General features: G+C 45.5%; 1 protein-coding gene across 3 annotated transcripts in view; it reads right to left on the reverse strand.

Moving 5' to 3' along the window:
* Window positions 1-17907, reverse strand: part of MTUS2 (microtubule associated scaffold protein 2) — a 443786-nt gene that overhangs the window by 77825 nt on the left and 348054 nt on the right. Inside the window, exon 1 of one of the 3 annotated variants that reach the window (XM_062195380.1) lies at window positions 10515-10601. The exons of the other annotated variants lie outside the window; for them this stretch is intronic. Within the exon in view, the coding sequence (XP_062051364.1) occupies window positions 10515-10568 (54 nt within the window). The 5' untranslated portion in view covers window positions 10569-10601. Of the gene's footprint in view, window positions 1-10514; window positions 10602-17907 lie in introns of those variants that run through there. 3 annotated transcript variants of the gene reach the window in all.

Genomic DNA, 17907 nt, shown 5'->3' on the forward strand with positions numbered 1-17907 from the left:
TGGTTCAAAGATTGGGGAATCCCAAAAAGGGAAAGTGTTCTAATCAGATATATTGCAAGGATGACATGCTTGTCCTAATAGCAGCCTAACATGGCCAGCTGACAATCAACTTGTTACTACAAATTAAGAAACTGTGGCATTTTGGAAAGGGACAATTTCAGTATTTATTCTAAAAGGAACTAGTGAAAAACCCAACTACTTTCCACTAGCAAGAATAATGTTGAACACTCATATCCTTTCATTCCTAAACATAGCCAGAACATTGAAATGCTGTACTTATCAGTCCAGAAATAGCATCACTGAAGTGTTCCCTGTGAGTGATAAGAGGTGCAAAGATTCAGATGAGGCCAGTGAACAATCAGCATTTAACAAAAATAATGAGCTAACTCTAATATCTAACCCAAAGCCCATGCCTCCCTCAGTTCCCTGGAGTGGCCCTTGACAGATGGTGATGGTGTTGTACTATGGTTTGAATAGGATAGGGCTCCTGAAGTCATGCAGATTATTAAGTTCCAAAGTCATGGACTGAGGGTTCTAAGAGGGTGGACACCTAATCCACATAGGGTGTTCAGCAGGTGGGCCTAGTGGGAGGTCCTTAGGTCACTGCAGCCAAGCCCTTGGTAGGCAGTTCTTGAGAGGGGTTGAGCCCCAGCCACTCTGTTTCCTGGCTCATGGTGTGATTTCTCCTCCACAATGCTCCACCATCACCATCCTCCAGGCTGATCACATGGCCAAATCAGTGGGGCCACCCAATCTTGGACTGTGAACCTCCAAAACCATGAGGCAAAACAAACTTCCTTTCTCTGCAAGTATCTTGTCTTAGGCCTTTCACTGTAACAACTAAGAGCTGATGAACACATGCCCACTGTCATGACAAAGCACTCTTGCAGTCACAGGGGAATCAGGTGTTTGGGAAGGAGGGGCCAGAGGCCCTTTGAGAAGGACAAGCCTCAGGCAGACCCAGTGCTGGGGAGATGGGCAATGAGAGCTTCAGACTCCAGTCACTCTGGTGAAAGCTGGTGCTGGTACCTTGTGGCCAGGCCTTTAGTAGAACAACAGGAACAAAATGAGAGGATAAAAGAAAAGGAAGGCAGTGGGGAGACAACATGGAAGAGGAAGGAGGAGAGAAACAGAAGTGAAAACAGAGGCCCTCACCATCTCCATTTGGGGAAGCAGAAGTCATGGAAAGAGATCAAAACTGAAGTTGGCCCCATCTACCTTCATCCCCAGCTTTTGTCAAGTGCAGGCTACAAACCAACCCATTTCAAACTACAACCATCCAATGGCTTACCAAAGGTGGGTGGAATGCACAAGGTAAGCCACCAAGCTGGTGAGTCCTGGCTAACTATTATTTGTGAGCTACTAAAGATTATTAATGCTTAGCTTATCCAAACATGTCCTGTAGGCCAGGCACAGTGCTACGTATGCCCTTTACCCCACTCACCCCTCCAAATACTGTCATCTGTGGGAGCTGGGTTCCAGTTCCTGTGGACACCAAACTCTGTAGATGCTCAAGTCCCTGTATAAAATGGCAATGGAACCTATGTACATCCTCCCCTAGGCTTTCAGTCATCTTCAGATTGTTTATAATGCCTAACATAATGTAAGAAATATGTAGACAGTTGCTGTACTGTATTGCTTGGCAAAGAGTAAGGTAAAAAGTCTGTGCATATTCAATACAGACACAGTTTTTCCCCTCAAGATTTTCAACCTGTGGCTGGTTGAAGCCACAGACATAGGGGCTGACTGCACAGGGCAGTGGATCCTGGGGTTCATTTCTCTTTGTGGAGGAGGCAACTGGGGCTCAGTGGTGACATATGCCCCTGCACAACCCACCAGGAGATGGCAAATCTGGAGTTTTAACCCAACGTTAAATCATTAACACAATCAATCATTAGCATTCCTCCTCCCTACACTTAAATAGATGCAACCTCAAAATCCAAATTGCACTGATCCTCGGTTTGGATCTGAGTGTTTCTTACCACAAATCTTTCACATCTGAGGGGAAGAGATGCAGAATCAGACCCTGACCACTCCATCTCCATGAACAAATTCCCTGGCTGCATTCACACCCCACCAGACCGCCCAAACTACCTGTCTTTGTCCTTGGCATTGACTTGTGAGTGATTGTCAGTACCTTTCTGGCATTCAGACCCACTTCAGTTCAGTCTGCTTGGGCTGTAGCTTCTGACAGGGGGCTGTTTAGTTTCCTGAACAGCCTGTAGAAGGACCTTGCTGATGGCCTTTGAACACATCCCTGCCAAGGTGCTGGCTCAGCTCAGCTGGGGCTCGCTCAGCCCAGCCAGTTGGTGCAGTCTGGCGACAGCCTTTCTTCCTTAAGTGCTTGTTTTTGAAACCCTATCAATTCTTCTAATTTATGAATTCTCTGCATCAAGTAAGGTACTGTTTGTTTCCTGCAAGCCAAACCAGAATGACGTCAACAGCTAGGACTGCAGGCCCCCTGTTCCTTAGGCAAGTGGTGAATTAAAGGAAACTTCCACTTACTACTTCTTGCCCCCAAAAGATGTCCCTTCATCCACAGTGGCTCAACAAAACCCAGCAGTGAGCTCAGATCTGGTCCAACACCCAGGACTCCCTTGGAAAGAATCTCAAGTGATGCCTCCCCTCTTTATTCCTCCACCTAAGCCGGCTCCGGGTGATGACATGGTGGGTACAAGTGATGTATGAGCAAGGCCTCCTCTGACAGCCCAGGGTTAGGTCAGTGCTTCCCTAAACGGGGAATGAGTGGAAAATTCGGAACAAGTGCCAAGCACATGAGCTCCTGGTTTCACTCAAGAAGGCTAAAAATAGAACCCAGTATTAACCACCCAAACTATTCTGATGACACAGTCCAGAAATCAGCAGGGCCTAAGGAGGCCATTCCTCTCAAACGAATGTTTACTCTGGGACAGGCTTAACTGCAAATGGACACTTTGGAAACTTTCTTGTAAGCCCCGAGCCAGCAGCTGCATCATCTTAGCCACCTCTTTCATTCGGTCATGAACCCTTCTCCTTTGCATTCTCCATTCATTTTGGTGTGGTCTGTGTGCCTCATTTCCAGACAGAATCCAAGAGGAGCTATTCCCACGAGACAGCCTCTACCTCTCAACCCCAAACATACCATTGCAAGCCTGCCACACGAAGCTTGTACTTCTGTCCAGCCCTGGCTCCCATCGCTAAGCCTTCTACAAACTCTTGGAAAATGCTTTTCTTTTTTTCTTTTAACTTTTATTTAACAAATGTAAACTTCCAAAGTACAGCTTATGGATTACAGTGGCTCCCCCCCCCCCCATAAGTTCCCTCCCACCCATAACCCACCCATCTCCTACTCCCTCTCCCATTCCATTCACATCAAGATTCGGAAAATGCTGCTTTTCATCTTTTCTAGTTGAAGAAGCCTAGCAAAGCATGCAACCTACTCATCACTCCATTAACTTCTAGCAACTGGATGTGTGGCCAAGCCCCAGGCTAGCCTGCCACACTCCGTTATTTTAACATGCTTGGTCAGTGTGAGTCATCTGTTCAAATGGCTGATGCTACCATGTGAACCTATTGGTAATAGGAAGTGAAAACGCCTCTCCTTGTTAGCATCACCTACACAGCTGTACGCTTGGGAATCAGCTGTCAAAGCCCCTCCTTGACAGAGAAACCAACCGAGCAGCTGGTTTATTATTGAACCTGAATGCTGGGTGGATCTCAAGTGTCTTGGCCCCCAGTGGCTCCAGCAATCGGATACTTACACAAAACAATGCTTGCAAGTGCTCACATGTGCCAGGTAGATAGTTCCACCTCCAAAGAGCTCATCTCCCAGTCAATGCAGAAGCAATCAGACAGCAATGAGGTATAACTCAATGGGGTAACACTGGGACATGTAAAATGAGTCCAGAAGATGAGTAATTGGGAAGATACAAAGATACAGACCAGGAGAACCAGGGACACAAAACAATGCCTGGGGCTCTCTGGGGACCTGCATCACCCCACCAGATGGACCCGTCTCTTTGACTCTCCAAGGTCTTGCCTCTGGTCTCTGATACTCCCTGCAGGAATTCTTAGACGGCTACAAGGAGTATTGAGGACAATTTCATAACATTCCCTGTGATTCTGAGCATTTCCACAAACCCCTGCTTTCCCACTTGATAGTAAAAACAAAAAAACCTGAGAGTGGTCATTCAGCCTAGCGGTTAAGCTGCTGATAAAGATGCCCGTGTTCCCTATCAGAGTGCCCAGGTTGATGCTTGGCTCCGGCTCCTGACTCCAGCTTCCTGATACAAAGAAGCTAGGAGGCAGTGGTAATGACTCAAACAGTTGGGGTCCTGCCAACCACACAGGAAATGTGAATTGAGTTCTTGGCTCCTGGCTTTGGCCCCTGCCCTGCCCTGGGTGTTGGGGGTACTTAGGGAGTAAACCAGTGGATGGGAGCTATCTCTCTACTCTCACTCTCTCTCTCCCAAATAAATTAATGAATTTAAAAATAAAAAGCATGTATAGTAAATAAAAATATATGTAAGCCCAAAAACCCCCAACTAATTTTCCCTATATTTTTAACCTGCTCTGAAAACAGCACAAATCAGAAAAATCTGGGGCTGGAGTTGTGGTATAGGAAGTTAAGCTGCTGTCTACAATGCTGGCATCCCATTTATAAGCACTGGTTCAAGTCCTGGCTGCTCCACTTCTGATCCAGCTCCCTACTACTGCACTTGGGAAGGCAGCGGCAGATGGCCCAAATGCTCGGGCCCCTGCCACCTCTGTGGGAGACCTGGAAGGAGTTCCAGGCTCCTGGATTCAATATGGCTCAGAGCTGGCAGTTTGGGGACTGAATCAATGGCTGGAAGATACTCTCTTTCTCTCTCTCTCTCTCTCTCTCTCTCTTTCTTTCTCTCTCGTCTATAATTCTGCCTTTCGTAAATATTTTTTTTAAAAAATCAGAAAAATCTAATCATGTGAGCTAGATCATTTTTGCCAAACTCTCGATCCTTTTACTGGAAATTTAAAAAACTCAAATGCAACATGTATTTGTACTAAAACAACATTGCTTTTCACCCAGGGCTCAGGTTAGGATTTATTTCTAGGTAGAACATTGTTTTCACAGGAAAACATTTTCTTTTGTATTTCAAAATAAACCATCCCACAAGGTGACATCAACAGAACGTCTTCAAGCTGTTTGCCTATCATACTTTGGTGAATACTGCATTCATTCTCAATATTAATTTTATGAAGATTGGCCAGATTCATAATATATCTTTGTGGAAAAATCTCATGGGAGGTAGACTGACCTTTTGTGTTTCATTCCAGTTATTATGGCTTTAAGGCAGCATGGATAATACGTTAGAATTAGTCAATAAGTATTATTTCTTCCACATATAATTAACACTAAGGCCATTGTGGTTTTGTATAATGATCTGCTTTTCTACTCCGAAATAAAATTTAATATAGAGCAGTCAAGAGCAAACATTTAATATTCTCCAATATATTTCAATGTCTGTGTGAAAAATGAGCAAAGCCAAAGGTTGCATTGAAAGAAATCAGAATGGCTAAACTCAAAAGTGCTCAATTCCAGCCTTTGCCCTTGGGTATATGGGGAAAGAGACTATAGTTAATAAGGGAACATCATAGGAGGATATCAGGGATTACTAACAAGCCGTTGAAATGGACAGAGTCATGGGCCCAAGGAGAGGTATGCTAATTCTGAGAACTGATGCTTCGGGGAAATTCTGGATTCCAGAGTAGGTGCAGGAGGAAGGAAACTAGCTGGTGCCCTCATCTTTAATCTGTTTGTGGGTGAGGGTGCTTCCAAAAGGTCATGGAAAATAGAGTCACTTTTGAGTAATAATAAGGTAATAAATAATAATAAGTTAATTTTGATGCAAAAATGTAAAATTCATGCATAGGTTTTTCATTATATGCATTTTCCTATGGATTTTTTTAAAAAAGATTTATTTATTTATTTGAAAGAATTACAGAGAGAGGGGAGAGAGAGCGAGAGATCTTCCATCTGCTGACTCACCCCCCCAGATGGCCATAATGGCTGGAGCTGCACTGAACCGAAGCCAAAAGCTTCTTCCAGGTCTCCCAAGTGGGTGCAGGGGTTCAAGGACTTGGGCCATTTTCCACTGCTTCCCCAGGCCATAGCAGAGAGCTGGATCAGAAGTGGAGCACCCGGGACTCGAATTGGCGCCCATGCCAGCACTTCAGGCTAGGGCTTTACCCACTAAAACACAGCACTGGCCCCTCCTATGGACTTTTTGAAGTACCCTCAGATCACTTAAGAAGCTTCCTGGGGCCGTTGCTGTGGTGTAGCAGGTTAGGCCTCCTCCTGTGGCGCCGGCATCCCATATGAGTGCTGGTTTTAGTCCCAGCTGCTCCACTTCTGATCCAGCTCCCTGCTAATGGCCTGGGAAAGCAGCAGAAGATGGCCCAGGTGCTTGGGCCCCTGCATTCACAAGGGAGACCTGGAAGAAGCTCCTGGCTCCTGGCTTCAGACTGGCCCAGCTCCGCCTGTTGTGGCCATATGGGGAATGAACCAGCGTATGGAAGACCTCACTCTGTCTGTAACTCAGCCTTTCAAATAAATAAATAAATAAATAAATCTTTTAAAAACAATTAAAAGAAGTTTCCTGGCCTTTGGGGTTTCTACCTTGTTTTAATCACCTTCCCAAATGACCTGTTACTGTCAGAGAGCCTACACACACCTGGGCGGAACAGTGAAGTGCCTTCTCCCAATTCCCACCCCTATCAAGAATTCAGAGAAAAGGTAAATAGGATTAGTTTCCATGGTTACAATCCACATACAGAAGGTTAGATGGAGATATGCAAATCAGGCCCTGAGAGGACCGGCTAGTACCTGGTCCACAAGACTGGGCAACAGACCGAATCCAACCACACAGTTCAAGAGAAGACCAGGAGAGCTGGTTGGCAAAGATAGCTTTAAACAAGTCTGTCTCCGGGGCCAGTAACAGTCGCATGGCTTCATGGGTACGTTTCAGGCCAGAGGGATGATGGGACATGGCCCCGAAAGTCTCTCAGGCCACTGGGTTCTTCAAGAGCCTAACTCACTGGCTTTGGATCCCATTCACACCAAGGCTTCCTATGCTGGGTCTTCTGACGCTAAAGGAAAATAACACGTGTCAAGCCCATTACTGCTTGTTAGCTTGTCACTTCTCTCTCTCATTGTTTAAAAAAAAAAAAAAAACAATTGGAATTCCAGTTTCTACACCTGGTTTCTTTTAATCACTTAGAGTTCCTAATTCCCACCACCTCCGGAGGTCATAGATGAGGTGCTTCTGCACACCCATCGCTGTTGGCTTCAACCTGGATCACGCCGAGTTCACAGGTGGTGACCCAAGGGACGGATCCTTTGGGACCCTTCGGGGGTCCTGGTGGTCTTGCTGGGTCATGCCTTCATTTTGTAAACACGAGCAGATGTGCCTCACTACAGACTGTACCTCTGTCAAAAACCCAAGAGATTGCCACTTTTCATTAATTCAACTTTTAAAACCTGTGCCTGGCTTTCAGCTTGGAGAATCTCCCACACTCCCTATGCACTTTGTTTCCCATGAGGTTTGCTCCCTTAGACATCATCAGATTGGACTGAAACACCTGCCTGAACACACTCATTGCTTGGAATGACAAGCTTACATCTTCAGCTTCATCAATTTCTATTTCACTCCTCAAAGTACAATTCATGTTCCACTTTTTTCTTCCTTCCCCAAGAAAGCTTGCTGTGGTTCTAGCCTGACTTCTTTCACTAAATTCCAGAAACAGGTATAATCAGTACTTCATAACTTTCACTTAATTGTAGTCCAGTCCCATATGTAGGTTGAATTGCTCTATATGGGCCATTTTTGCCTACCTGCTTATAATTTCTCTGGAAATGGTGGATACACAACCAAACCAGTAACTGGTAAACCCCATAAGGACCAGCAAAGCCATTTGAGAATTTTTTGCTAGTTCTTGGCAAAGAGTAAATCAGCATTAAATATTACTAATGGATTATTTTCTATAAGTTGGAAATACAGAAGCACAATTAGGCAATAAAAACTTTGTTCACTTAAATTTTTTTTTTCATTTTCTATTTTAGACAAGATTCTATAATTTCCTCACCAATAAATGAATGCTAAGGAAGCATCTTCACGCTGGCATTTCTCAGCCTCATCTACAACACTGATTATTTAAAAAACGATCTTTCATTGTCGCCATGTTTTCCAGGATCTCTTTATCTTCGCCATGATCAAACTGTTAGAAATACCATTTTGTTTTTAGTTCTTCAAGTTTTCATTTCGTTCTCTATGAAGTTTGGAGAAAATGTTTAGTTTGCTGAGGTTTGTTAAGCTGGGTAGAAGTCATCAGAGATGACTTAATTTATTTGTCAGGCCTCTTTTAGATGATATTGAGGCTAGAGTCGAAGGATTCTGTGGTGGAATTGAAGGAACACTGGTTCCTGAGACTTTGAGATTATGATGTTCCTAGCATACAGTGCCTAGCTCACTAAGTAAATACCAAATACACTGGGTCTTCGAAAAGTTCATGGCAAGGCTTATTATGAAAAAACTACGTATAGTCTTCAACATTTTTTGCACCAAAATAAATTTACTTTTCACTTCATTTTCCATGAACTTTTTGAAGTGTTCTCATAAATAAAATGATTTTCACATAGTGCCCGTGAAGGTATCCCGAAAAGTAGGCAACTAAATAGAAGAACACATCTTATTTTAAAAATAAAGAGTCTAATATTTCACAAGAGATACTCACAAGAATAAATACCGATGAAATTTCAAATGGGAATACTATCCAGAAATATAGCAAAAGTCCCAAAATATAGACCTCAATGTAATGAAAAAGTTAATAAATTCAGTGTAAGTTTTTAAGTTTATATCAGTCAAGAATAGTTTTACTGAGTTTGAAGTTTCAAAGCAAAGACATAGGAAAGTTACTTAAGCAGCACCAGGCTAAAGAAACAAAATAACATCGAATTATCTTCCAAAGTCTCAGACCTCAATAACATGGGGATGATTATTTCAAGAACCAATCTGAAACAAGACAGGTGGGATAGATTCACTTTAAAATATATTTTCTCCAACAAGAAGGCCTATAAATTACAGTTTCTATTTCTAAAACTTTTAAATCAGGGTTTAGGAATATGAACTCCATATTATCATCATACATGTCATTCCTGTTTATCACAGCTACCACTGAAAACCTTTCTTCAACACCATTTTGTGGCCACTTCTGTTGAAAAAGGATTTAAGTCCTTCAGTGTTGGAGCTGCAGATGCTTGAGTGCAAATGTTTTGTATCTGAATTTGCTAAAAGCACGTAAGGACTATGCAAGTATTTTACTTCAAAGTCACTGTAGCCAAAGCCAAACCCATTGAAATAGTTGTTTTCATTGGCACAAAAGTACTAAAGTGACTTTCAAGATATCAGTTTATTGCATGTAGGAAGGCACTTCAAAAAGTGCATGAGAAATGCAATTAAGTTTATTTTGGTGCCAAAAAAATTTTGAAATTCATTCATAATCGCAAACCTACTCTGGGTCGAAGTTCACAAGCAGAAGTGATAACTAAGATGCTCCCATGTGACTGCCTTGTAATGAGTTTTAAATTAAACCATATATTTCCCTTCCTCTGTTCTCGTCCTGCACCTCAAGCTATGGGGACAGCTGATGCCCATGTGGATAGCTTAAAGCAGGCAATTTCAACCCCTTATGAAATCCCATTTCATGCATCTTTGAGAAACCCAAACAGTGCATGATAATAAAATATATCAGAGACAAGAGTCTTTGCCAATACCTTTCTCGTGGTAAAATTAAAAGCATAACCAAATCCCTCTGCAGGCTCAGGGAGCAGGCAAAGAAAGGCTTTGTGTTGGAATTGCCACACAATTCTCCCTCCTTCTCTATTTTTGGTCCCCTGGCTGTGAATCTTCCTTCCAATGAAGACTTGAACACACCCTCAGACCCTCGCAACCTCTGATATTCTCTGCTCTCTGATGCAAACAAGTACAGAGAAAAGAACCATGCCCTGCCTGTGTGCCTTCTCTGGCACCAAGGATATAAACGACAAGGAGAGATGCCTTTAAAAAAAAAAAATGGTAAACTTTCAAAGTTAGCCCTTGCCACAGAAAAAGGAGCCTGGCTAACCCTCCCCCCCCCCCACACACACACCGGGGCGTCCCAGGCTTCCCAGGTACACTCAAAGGCATCCAGAATATTCCAAGGATTTCCTGGCACTGTGGCTTTCAAGATGTCCCTACTATTTCAGGAAAAATGCAACAGTTCCACGGGAGACTGCAGGAACACAGAATTATGTAAGGCACTGCAGAGTATGTGAGAGCCAATGTTTCCGTGAATGCTACTCGCAGTCTTGCCCACGGGAGCCAGTTAAGGAGCCCCCTGCTCAGCAACAAAGCGCACAGGCATGCTGGGGACGAGAGACAGCACTGGCTGGGGCTGGCTCAAGCCTCCCCCTGCCCTTGCAAAGGAGGAGAGGGAGGAAGAGAGACAGGCAAGGGGAGTACCGTGTTGTCCAGGCACTGAAGGCAGTTATAAGGCTTGCAGCAGCAGTGGCCCATCCCGGCAGGCTGGCTTCATTCAGTGTGTCGGCGGTGATTCCTCAGCCGCGCCACGGGCACACGCGAAAGGGGCGCGCCGCTGGGAGCTGTCACAACTTCCATGTGCTCCCCTCGGCTACCGTAATTCTCCTAATAACTTCAGGAACCCCGGAGCCAGAGGAATTTCCAGAGGAGGAGGAGGAAAGCCCAGCGGCCAGCGTTCGGATTCTGCGGCGGGAGGCGGGCGGGAGCGAGGCAGGGAGGGGACCGGCGGGAGGGAGGGTCACTTCGTCTCCGGAATCCTCGGATGGAGGCCAGTCAATTGTCGCCCGACAACGAGGCAGGTACCGGCGCCGCCTCCCGAGGAGGCCTGCGGGCCTGGGCTCCAGCCCGCTTGGGCGTGGACGCGCCTCTGCACCGCGCAGGCTGGAGCAGAGGAGGGCGGGCGCACACAAAAGGAGCCGGCTTCCAGGGGCGCCCGGGTCCGCCGAGGCCCCAGCGCGCTCTCGCCGCTGCGCAAATCCCGCTGTCTTTCCGACAAATAAAAATGTTTATAAACGCCATGAAGATGGCCTCCCAGGGCCTCTGTTGTCGGTGACAACCACCGATTGCTCATTTTCCAACCTGGATGGCCTTATCTGATGAAATCTTCCTATCGGAACTATCCCTGGGAAGTCGCTTGCCCAGGCTGACCGTGGCACAGACCACAGAGTGGCCTAAGTCATTAAGATTGAGGTCTGGGGACAGAGGTTTCTCCCAGTCAAACTGGCTTGAGACCCTTAGCCAACTTGCTCTTTCTCAGCAATTAGTAATTTTTCAAATATTTATGAATTAGAAAGGGAGGGGAACAGGGTGCTTGAAGTTTTCAAGAGGCAGGTGTTTGGCACAGGGGTTAAGTCGCTGCTTGGGACATCTGTCTCCCATATCCAAGTGCCTCAATTTTGAGTCCTGGCTTGGCTAATGTGCACCCTGGGAGGCAGCAGGTCTTGACTCAAGTATTTGCGTTCCTGCCATACACAAGGGAGATCCACATTGGGTTCTAGGCTCCTGGCTCAGGCCTGGCTCAGCCTTGGCTATTGTGGACTTTCGCGAAGTGAGCCAGAGGATGGAAGATCTCTCTCTCCCTCTCTCTCTCTGCCTTTCAAATAAAATGAAAATAAATATGTAACCTTTTCTTTTTTTTAAATAAAATATTTGACTTTAAAAATATATTATTGGGGTTGGTGCCGTGGCTCACTTGGGTTAATCCTTCGCCTGCAGTGCCGGCATCCCATATGGGCGCCAGTTCTAGTCATGGTTGCTCCTCTTCCGGTCCAGATCTCTGCTGTGGCCTGGGAGGGCAGTGGAGGATGGCCCAAGTGCTTGGGCCCCTGCACCCGCATGGGAGACCGGGAAGAAGTACCTGGCTCCTGGCTTCGGATTGGTGCAGTGCCGGCCATAGTGGCCGTTTGGGGAGTGATCCAACGGAAGGAAGACCTTTCTCTGCCTCTCTCTCACTGTCTATAACTCTACCTGTCAAATAAATAAGTAAATAAAAATATATTATCATGATCTTGAAAGTAAAAGATGCCAACATTTACAAGATTAACTTTATGTCTCAGAAGAAACCTTGAAATTTTTTCATGTGCAGAAATATACAATGACTTTTTTTTTTTTGCCCACTAAACTTGCCTAAGGCTATCAGCACACAGATGTTGAAAATCAGATAATTCCAGACAAGGCAGGTAAAGCCACTGCCTGCAGTGCCGACATCCCATATGGGCGTTGATTCGAGTCCCAGCTGCTCCACTTCCAATTCAGCTCTTTGCTATGGCCTGGGAAAGCAGTAGAAGATGGCCCAAGTGCTTGGGCCTCTGCACCTGTGTGGGAGACCCAGCAGAAGCTCCTGGCTTCGTATCAGCACAGCTGCGGCTGTTTTGGCCAATTGGGGAGTGAACCAGCAGATGGAAGATCTCTCTGCCTTTCCTTCTCTCTCTGTGTAACTCTGACTTTCAAATAAATAAGTCTTTTTTTAAAAAAATCAGATAACTGTAATCACTTGACAATAATTTTCCTAGCAGATTTTTAATGAAGTAGTACAAGTTAGATTTGCTTGTAGAGAGGACAACACTGGTGAGCAAGTAAGAACAGACTAGAATGTTTGCTCTAAGTGTGAAAGAGTAAGGTCAGCTCTTTCTTTTAAAGCCAGTACATAAGTTAACATAACCCTTTAGGGAGGCAATTTTGCCGGACCTGTCAAAACTTAAATGAACATGCACTTCGAACCAACATTTTCAATTCTGTCCTAGAATACTGCAAGGGCACGTGCATATGGATATGCAATTCAGCATCAATTATCACTGCATCCAAATGGGAAATACCTCAGATTTCCTACTGTGCACCGTTTGGAGGAAGTACAGTATTTTTTTTTTTTTAAATGAGACAGACACAGTCTTTCACGCATTTGGAATGAAGTTCTGGGAAGAGACACTGTTCATGCAACAGCAGCCCACCCTTGTGGGTTGCAAAACCAGGGCAAAGGGAGCCAATTTCGCTTGTCAGCCACTTGCCAGTAGATTTCACTTGCGTCGTTTTGAAATGAAGTGTGGCCAGGAAAAGGCAGGGACTGCCCTCTGGGACCTGTGTGGCACACGGAACAGAGCTACGGCCCTCCCGTGCAGGTGTCTGCTCCTTGGTGGTGAGCTTGAGCAGACCTCTCAAAAGAAGGGGAGTTCACACGACCTTGAGCTTGAACCTTGGCCTAAGAGCGGGGCCTTTTGAAATCTTGGGGGAGAAATTGTACGTTTGTGAGCAGCAGTAGCTTGGTGCACTCGTTAGTCACAGTAGCCAGAGGTGAAGCGAGAGAGAGTGGCCTCTCCATGCAATGGAATATTATCCAGCCTTGAAAAGGACGGCAAGTGAGAGGCCTGGGGCGGCACGGGTGAACCTGGGGGACATCAGGCAGCCACAAAAGCACGGACGCTGCCTGACTCCTCTCAGGTGAGCTAGGGAGAGGAGTCAAATTCATCAAGGCAAAAAACAGAAAAGGTGGCTGTTGAGGTGCGGGTTGGGAAGCATGGGAATTGTTTAATGCGAGAGCTGCAGTTTTGCAAGAAAGGAGTTATAGAGATCTTTCTGTGCATTCATAATGGTGAAACTGCATTTAAAAATAGCTAATATGGGGCCGGCGCTGTGGTGCAGCAGGTTAACACTCTCTCTGTGTAACTCTCACTTTCAAATAAATAAATAAATATTTTTTAAAAATAGCTAAGCCGGTAAAATTTCAAGCATCTCATGAGGATTGTTTAAAGGGGTGGTTTGAATGCACCTGAGATCTTACACCCCAGAAGTCTCGAGATCGTAACAGGGCCAAGTCCTTATCTGGAAGGAGCTGGAGGCCATGGAGGCCCCAGGAACCTGCGCCTGTGCTCACCGTGAAGTCTGTGACGAGGCCGGCTTCCTGCAGAGAGTTTGTCTGAGGAAATGGTCTCTCTCTAAATTCGAATTCTTATCCCACCGCACGAGGAAATCACTGCTTATTCTTGGGCGATGAATGCAGCCTCTAGCTGGCATGGTTGCCCACAGGAAATCAGGATGAGACTGGAGAAGCCATACAATGAAAATAAAGTTCAGCATCTCTTGGGCCAGGAGGGCGCTGAAGCGAGCCAGGGTCCACTCCATCCTGCAGAGCACTGCTGAGATCACAGGGTGTAGCGTGCGGATTTGAGACCTGTCCCAGTGCCCTTGCACTGTGCCTTTTTTTTTTTTAAGATTTATTTGTTATTTATTTGAAAGACAGAGTTAGAGAGAGAGAGAGAGGTAGAGACAGAGAGATGTCTTCCATCCATTGGTTCACTCCCCAGATGGCCGCAACGGCTGGAGCTGCGCCGATCCGAAGCCAGGAGCCAGGAGTTTCTTCCAGGTCTCCCATGTGAGTGCAGGGGCCCAAGGACTTGGGCCATCCTGTACTGCTTTCCCAGGCCACAGCAGAGAGCTGGACGGGAAGTGGAGCAGCTGGGTCTCGAACCGGTGCTTCAGGCCAGGGCATTAACCCGCTGCGTCACAGCGCAGGCCCCTTTGTTTTCTTTACATGTTATAAAAATTATAAACATATACAGATACAGACATATACAAGGCTACTTCAAAAAGTTCTCTCTCTCTCCCCCCCTTGCCTTTCAAATAAATAAATTTTTAATTAAAAAAAAAAAAAGCTGATGAGGGTCAGCATTGTGGCACAGCAGGTTAAACAGCCTCAGTGCTCACCTTGGAACAGCCCAGTAGTTTGCACTCCCAAGTCCTGCCCACACCCTGATACCCTAGGAGAAGCCTATCTGTGCCTCAGTCTGATAACACCGAGTAATAAAACCTTGGGAGGAGTTGTATACCTTTTTCCCACCCAGCAAATCCTTTTCCCAGGAGAAAAGGGTGGGAGGAAGGAGAAACAGTAGGAAGAACTGGATCCCATTCTGAATGCAGACTGTGCGCTCAGCCCTTTGCTGAGATGCCCGTCTGGCCTGTCAGGTGTACTCTCTCCATTAAACCATGCAGCCTTACCTTTCCCATTCTGAATGACTGGGTACTCTCTCAGATTCCATCTGGAGAGATGCCCATCATTCTGATGCATGCTTGACCCCCAGTAAATCCCGCTACCTCGCTTATCACTGCTCTCTGTCTCATGCCTGAATTCTTTCTGTGTGAACACAAGAACATGGTGGCTGGTGCTGTGGCGGAGCTGGTAAAGCCGCTGCCTGCAGTGCCGGCATCCCATATAGGTACTGGTTCAAGTCCCAGCCAGTCCACTTCCAATCCAGCTCTCTGCTATGGCCTGGAAAAGCAGTGGAAGATGGCCCAAGTGCTTGTGCCTCTGCACCCTTGTGGGAGACCTGGAAGAAGCTTCTGGCTCCTGGCTTTGGATCAGCTCAGCTCCAGCCATTGTAGCCATCTGGGGAGTGAACCAGTGGATGGAATCTCTCTCTCTCTCTCTCTCTCTGCCTCTTTGTAACTCTGCCTTTCAAATAAATAAACCTTTAAAAAAATTTATTAAAAAAAGACAAGAACCTCTATTCTCATCTCTGCTAATGTTATGAGAAAAATAATAAAACTTACATATGGATTTTAATTTTTGTGCACCAAAATAAACTTATATTTTAATCCCATTTTCTGTGAACTTTTTGAGAAACCTTGATACAAGGATCTTCATAACCCATTTCTAGTTTCAACAGCCATTGGGATTCTAGTAGATTTCTTGTATCTATTCCTTCTCTCTCTCTTTTTAAACATTAATTTTTTTTTACTTTTTCCCTCAGTCATCACTCAGATTCAGCAATTGTCAAGATTTTGCCACCTTATTTTCATTTACACTTTTTTTCTTTTCTTTTAATTGACAAAAGATTTCTAAGCAAGCCCTACTTCCTTTAGTAAGCACTGCTGAAAATTATGAACATTTTCTTACATAACCACAATGGCATTGAAACGCCAAACAAAATGGACACTACATCCTTGGCATCTAATGCCTACCCCCAACAAAATTCTAAAAAAGTTCTTTTTGGGGGAGGATACAGTGTATTTGCTTGAATGAGGACTCAAATTAGGTTCACGTATTATACAATATTTTAAGTCTCTTCTGGGCATAAGCCCCTCTCCACCCCCCCATTTCTCCCCTAAGCCATTGATTTGTTCAGAAATTTGGTTCCCTGTCCTACAGAGCATCTCACAGATCAGATTCTTCTTCGCGTCCTTGTCCCTACCTCCCTGTAAGTGGGATTTAGTTCTTGAGTCTGAGTGAGGCTCCAGCTCAGTTCTGCAGGGTTTCAGTACCTTAGCCGTGATGCTGTGGCATCACACTGCGTGTCTCATGTCCCATTTAGCGAATTGCAAAGGATCAGGATGTGCTCTTATCTGCTGCCTTGTAAAGTCCCCAGCAAGCTTTCATCCAGTGTTTATTTATCTTTTAAGATTTATTTATTTGAAAGGCAGAGCAACCTAGAGATCAGGAGAGACAGAGACTTTCCATCACTGGTTCACTCCCCAGACGAATTCAACAGCCAGGACTAGGCCAGGTCAAAGCCAGGTCCTAGGAACTCCATCCTGCTCTGCTATTTGGATCACAGGGGTCCCAGCACTCGGGCCAAAGTCTGCTGCCTTCCCAGATGCAGCTGGGTAAATAGTGGAGCAGCCAGGACTCGAACTGGCCCTGTGATGTGGGATGCTGGCACTGCAGGTGTGACTTAACTCACTGTGCCACAATACCTGCCCCCATCTAACAGTTTGTCTGCTAATAATTATTACCTGAACTGATTGTTTCATTGGAGGCTGCAAGAGGTCATTCTGTTTGACTTTTTTTTTTTGCATTTATTAGCTGAAGATTTTATTAAGAAAAAGATTTTTTCCCTATCAATGATGGTTATTAAAATTCCCTGCAATACAGTTCTCATGTGAAAGACAAAATGAATGCTTCTTCCTTTCCTTTCCAGAGTCAGTTTCTGCACTGGTGTTGCAGTGGTACCCAGTGAGGTTGGTGTTTGCTTCATCTAACTCATTCAGGACAGTTTAAATTATAAGCTGATGTTGTAAATTGAACAGACACAGTATGTGCGAGTCAATTGCATTTAGCACCCTTCTCAGCGGCACAGTGCACTCCAGCTTCTTGTTGGCTCAAACCACTCATCCACTTTCCTTGCTCTCAGACACAGGAAGGTATCCCAGGCTCAACCTGGATATTCCCTGCTCCATAACTGGAATCATCCATCTTTTCTGGTTAGGAATGGTGAGCAGAGACCACGGACAATGGGCGCTGCTCGCTGTCTTTCGAAGGCCACCTGGAGGGAGGGAGAGTTCCTGAGAGGGAAGTGGCCCTTTCCGCAGCCAGCCAGCCTTTGGAGAAGTCACTGAAGGAATCAGGATGGGGCTGTCGACTGAGGTGAGAAAGACACAGGTCCTTCTCGGGACTGGATTCTAGGCAGAGGAAAAATGGCCAGTGAAACTCATTTTGAGGGAGAGAAACTGGTGCCCATATCATGGTGGCAAGGTGTAGGCCAGGTAGTTCTCCAGGGAGTTCCCAAAATGCTTGAGTACCTGAAACAAAGACTCAACTTCTTGAAGGCAAATATAATGGGGGTTAAGACTGTTAGGACCTGGTGTAGGGAAAAATGACCCGGACGGCTCATGAAATCAGGGGCACTCTGGCTCTTGATATTTTATTTTATAAAGACTGATTTATTTATTTGAAAGTCAGAGTTAATGTGAGAGACGGAGAAAGAGAGAGAGAAAGAGATCTACTTGCTGGTTCACCCCCAAGATGTCCACAAAGGCCATGGCTCAGCCAGACTGAAGCCAGGAGGCAGGAGCTTCATCTATGCTCCCATGTGGGTGGCAGGGGCTC

The sequence above is a fragment of the Lepus europaeus genome, chromosome 6, assembly GCF_033115175.1.
Source record: "Lepus europaeus isolate LE1 chromosome 6, mLepTim1.pri, whole genome shotgun sequence".
Classification (NCBI taxonomy): domain Eukaryota; kingdom Metazoa; phylum Chordata; class Mammalia; order Lagomorpha; family Leporidae; genus Lepus; species Lepus europaeus.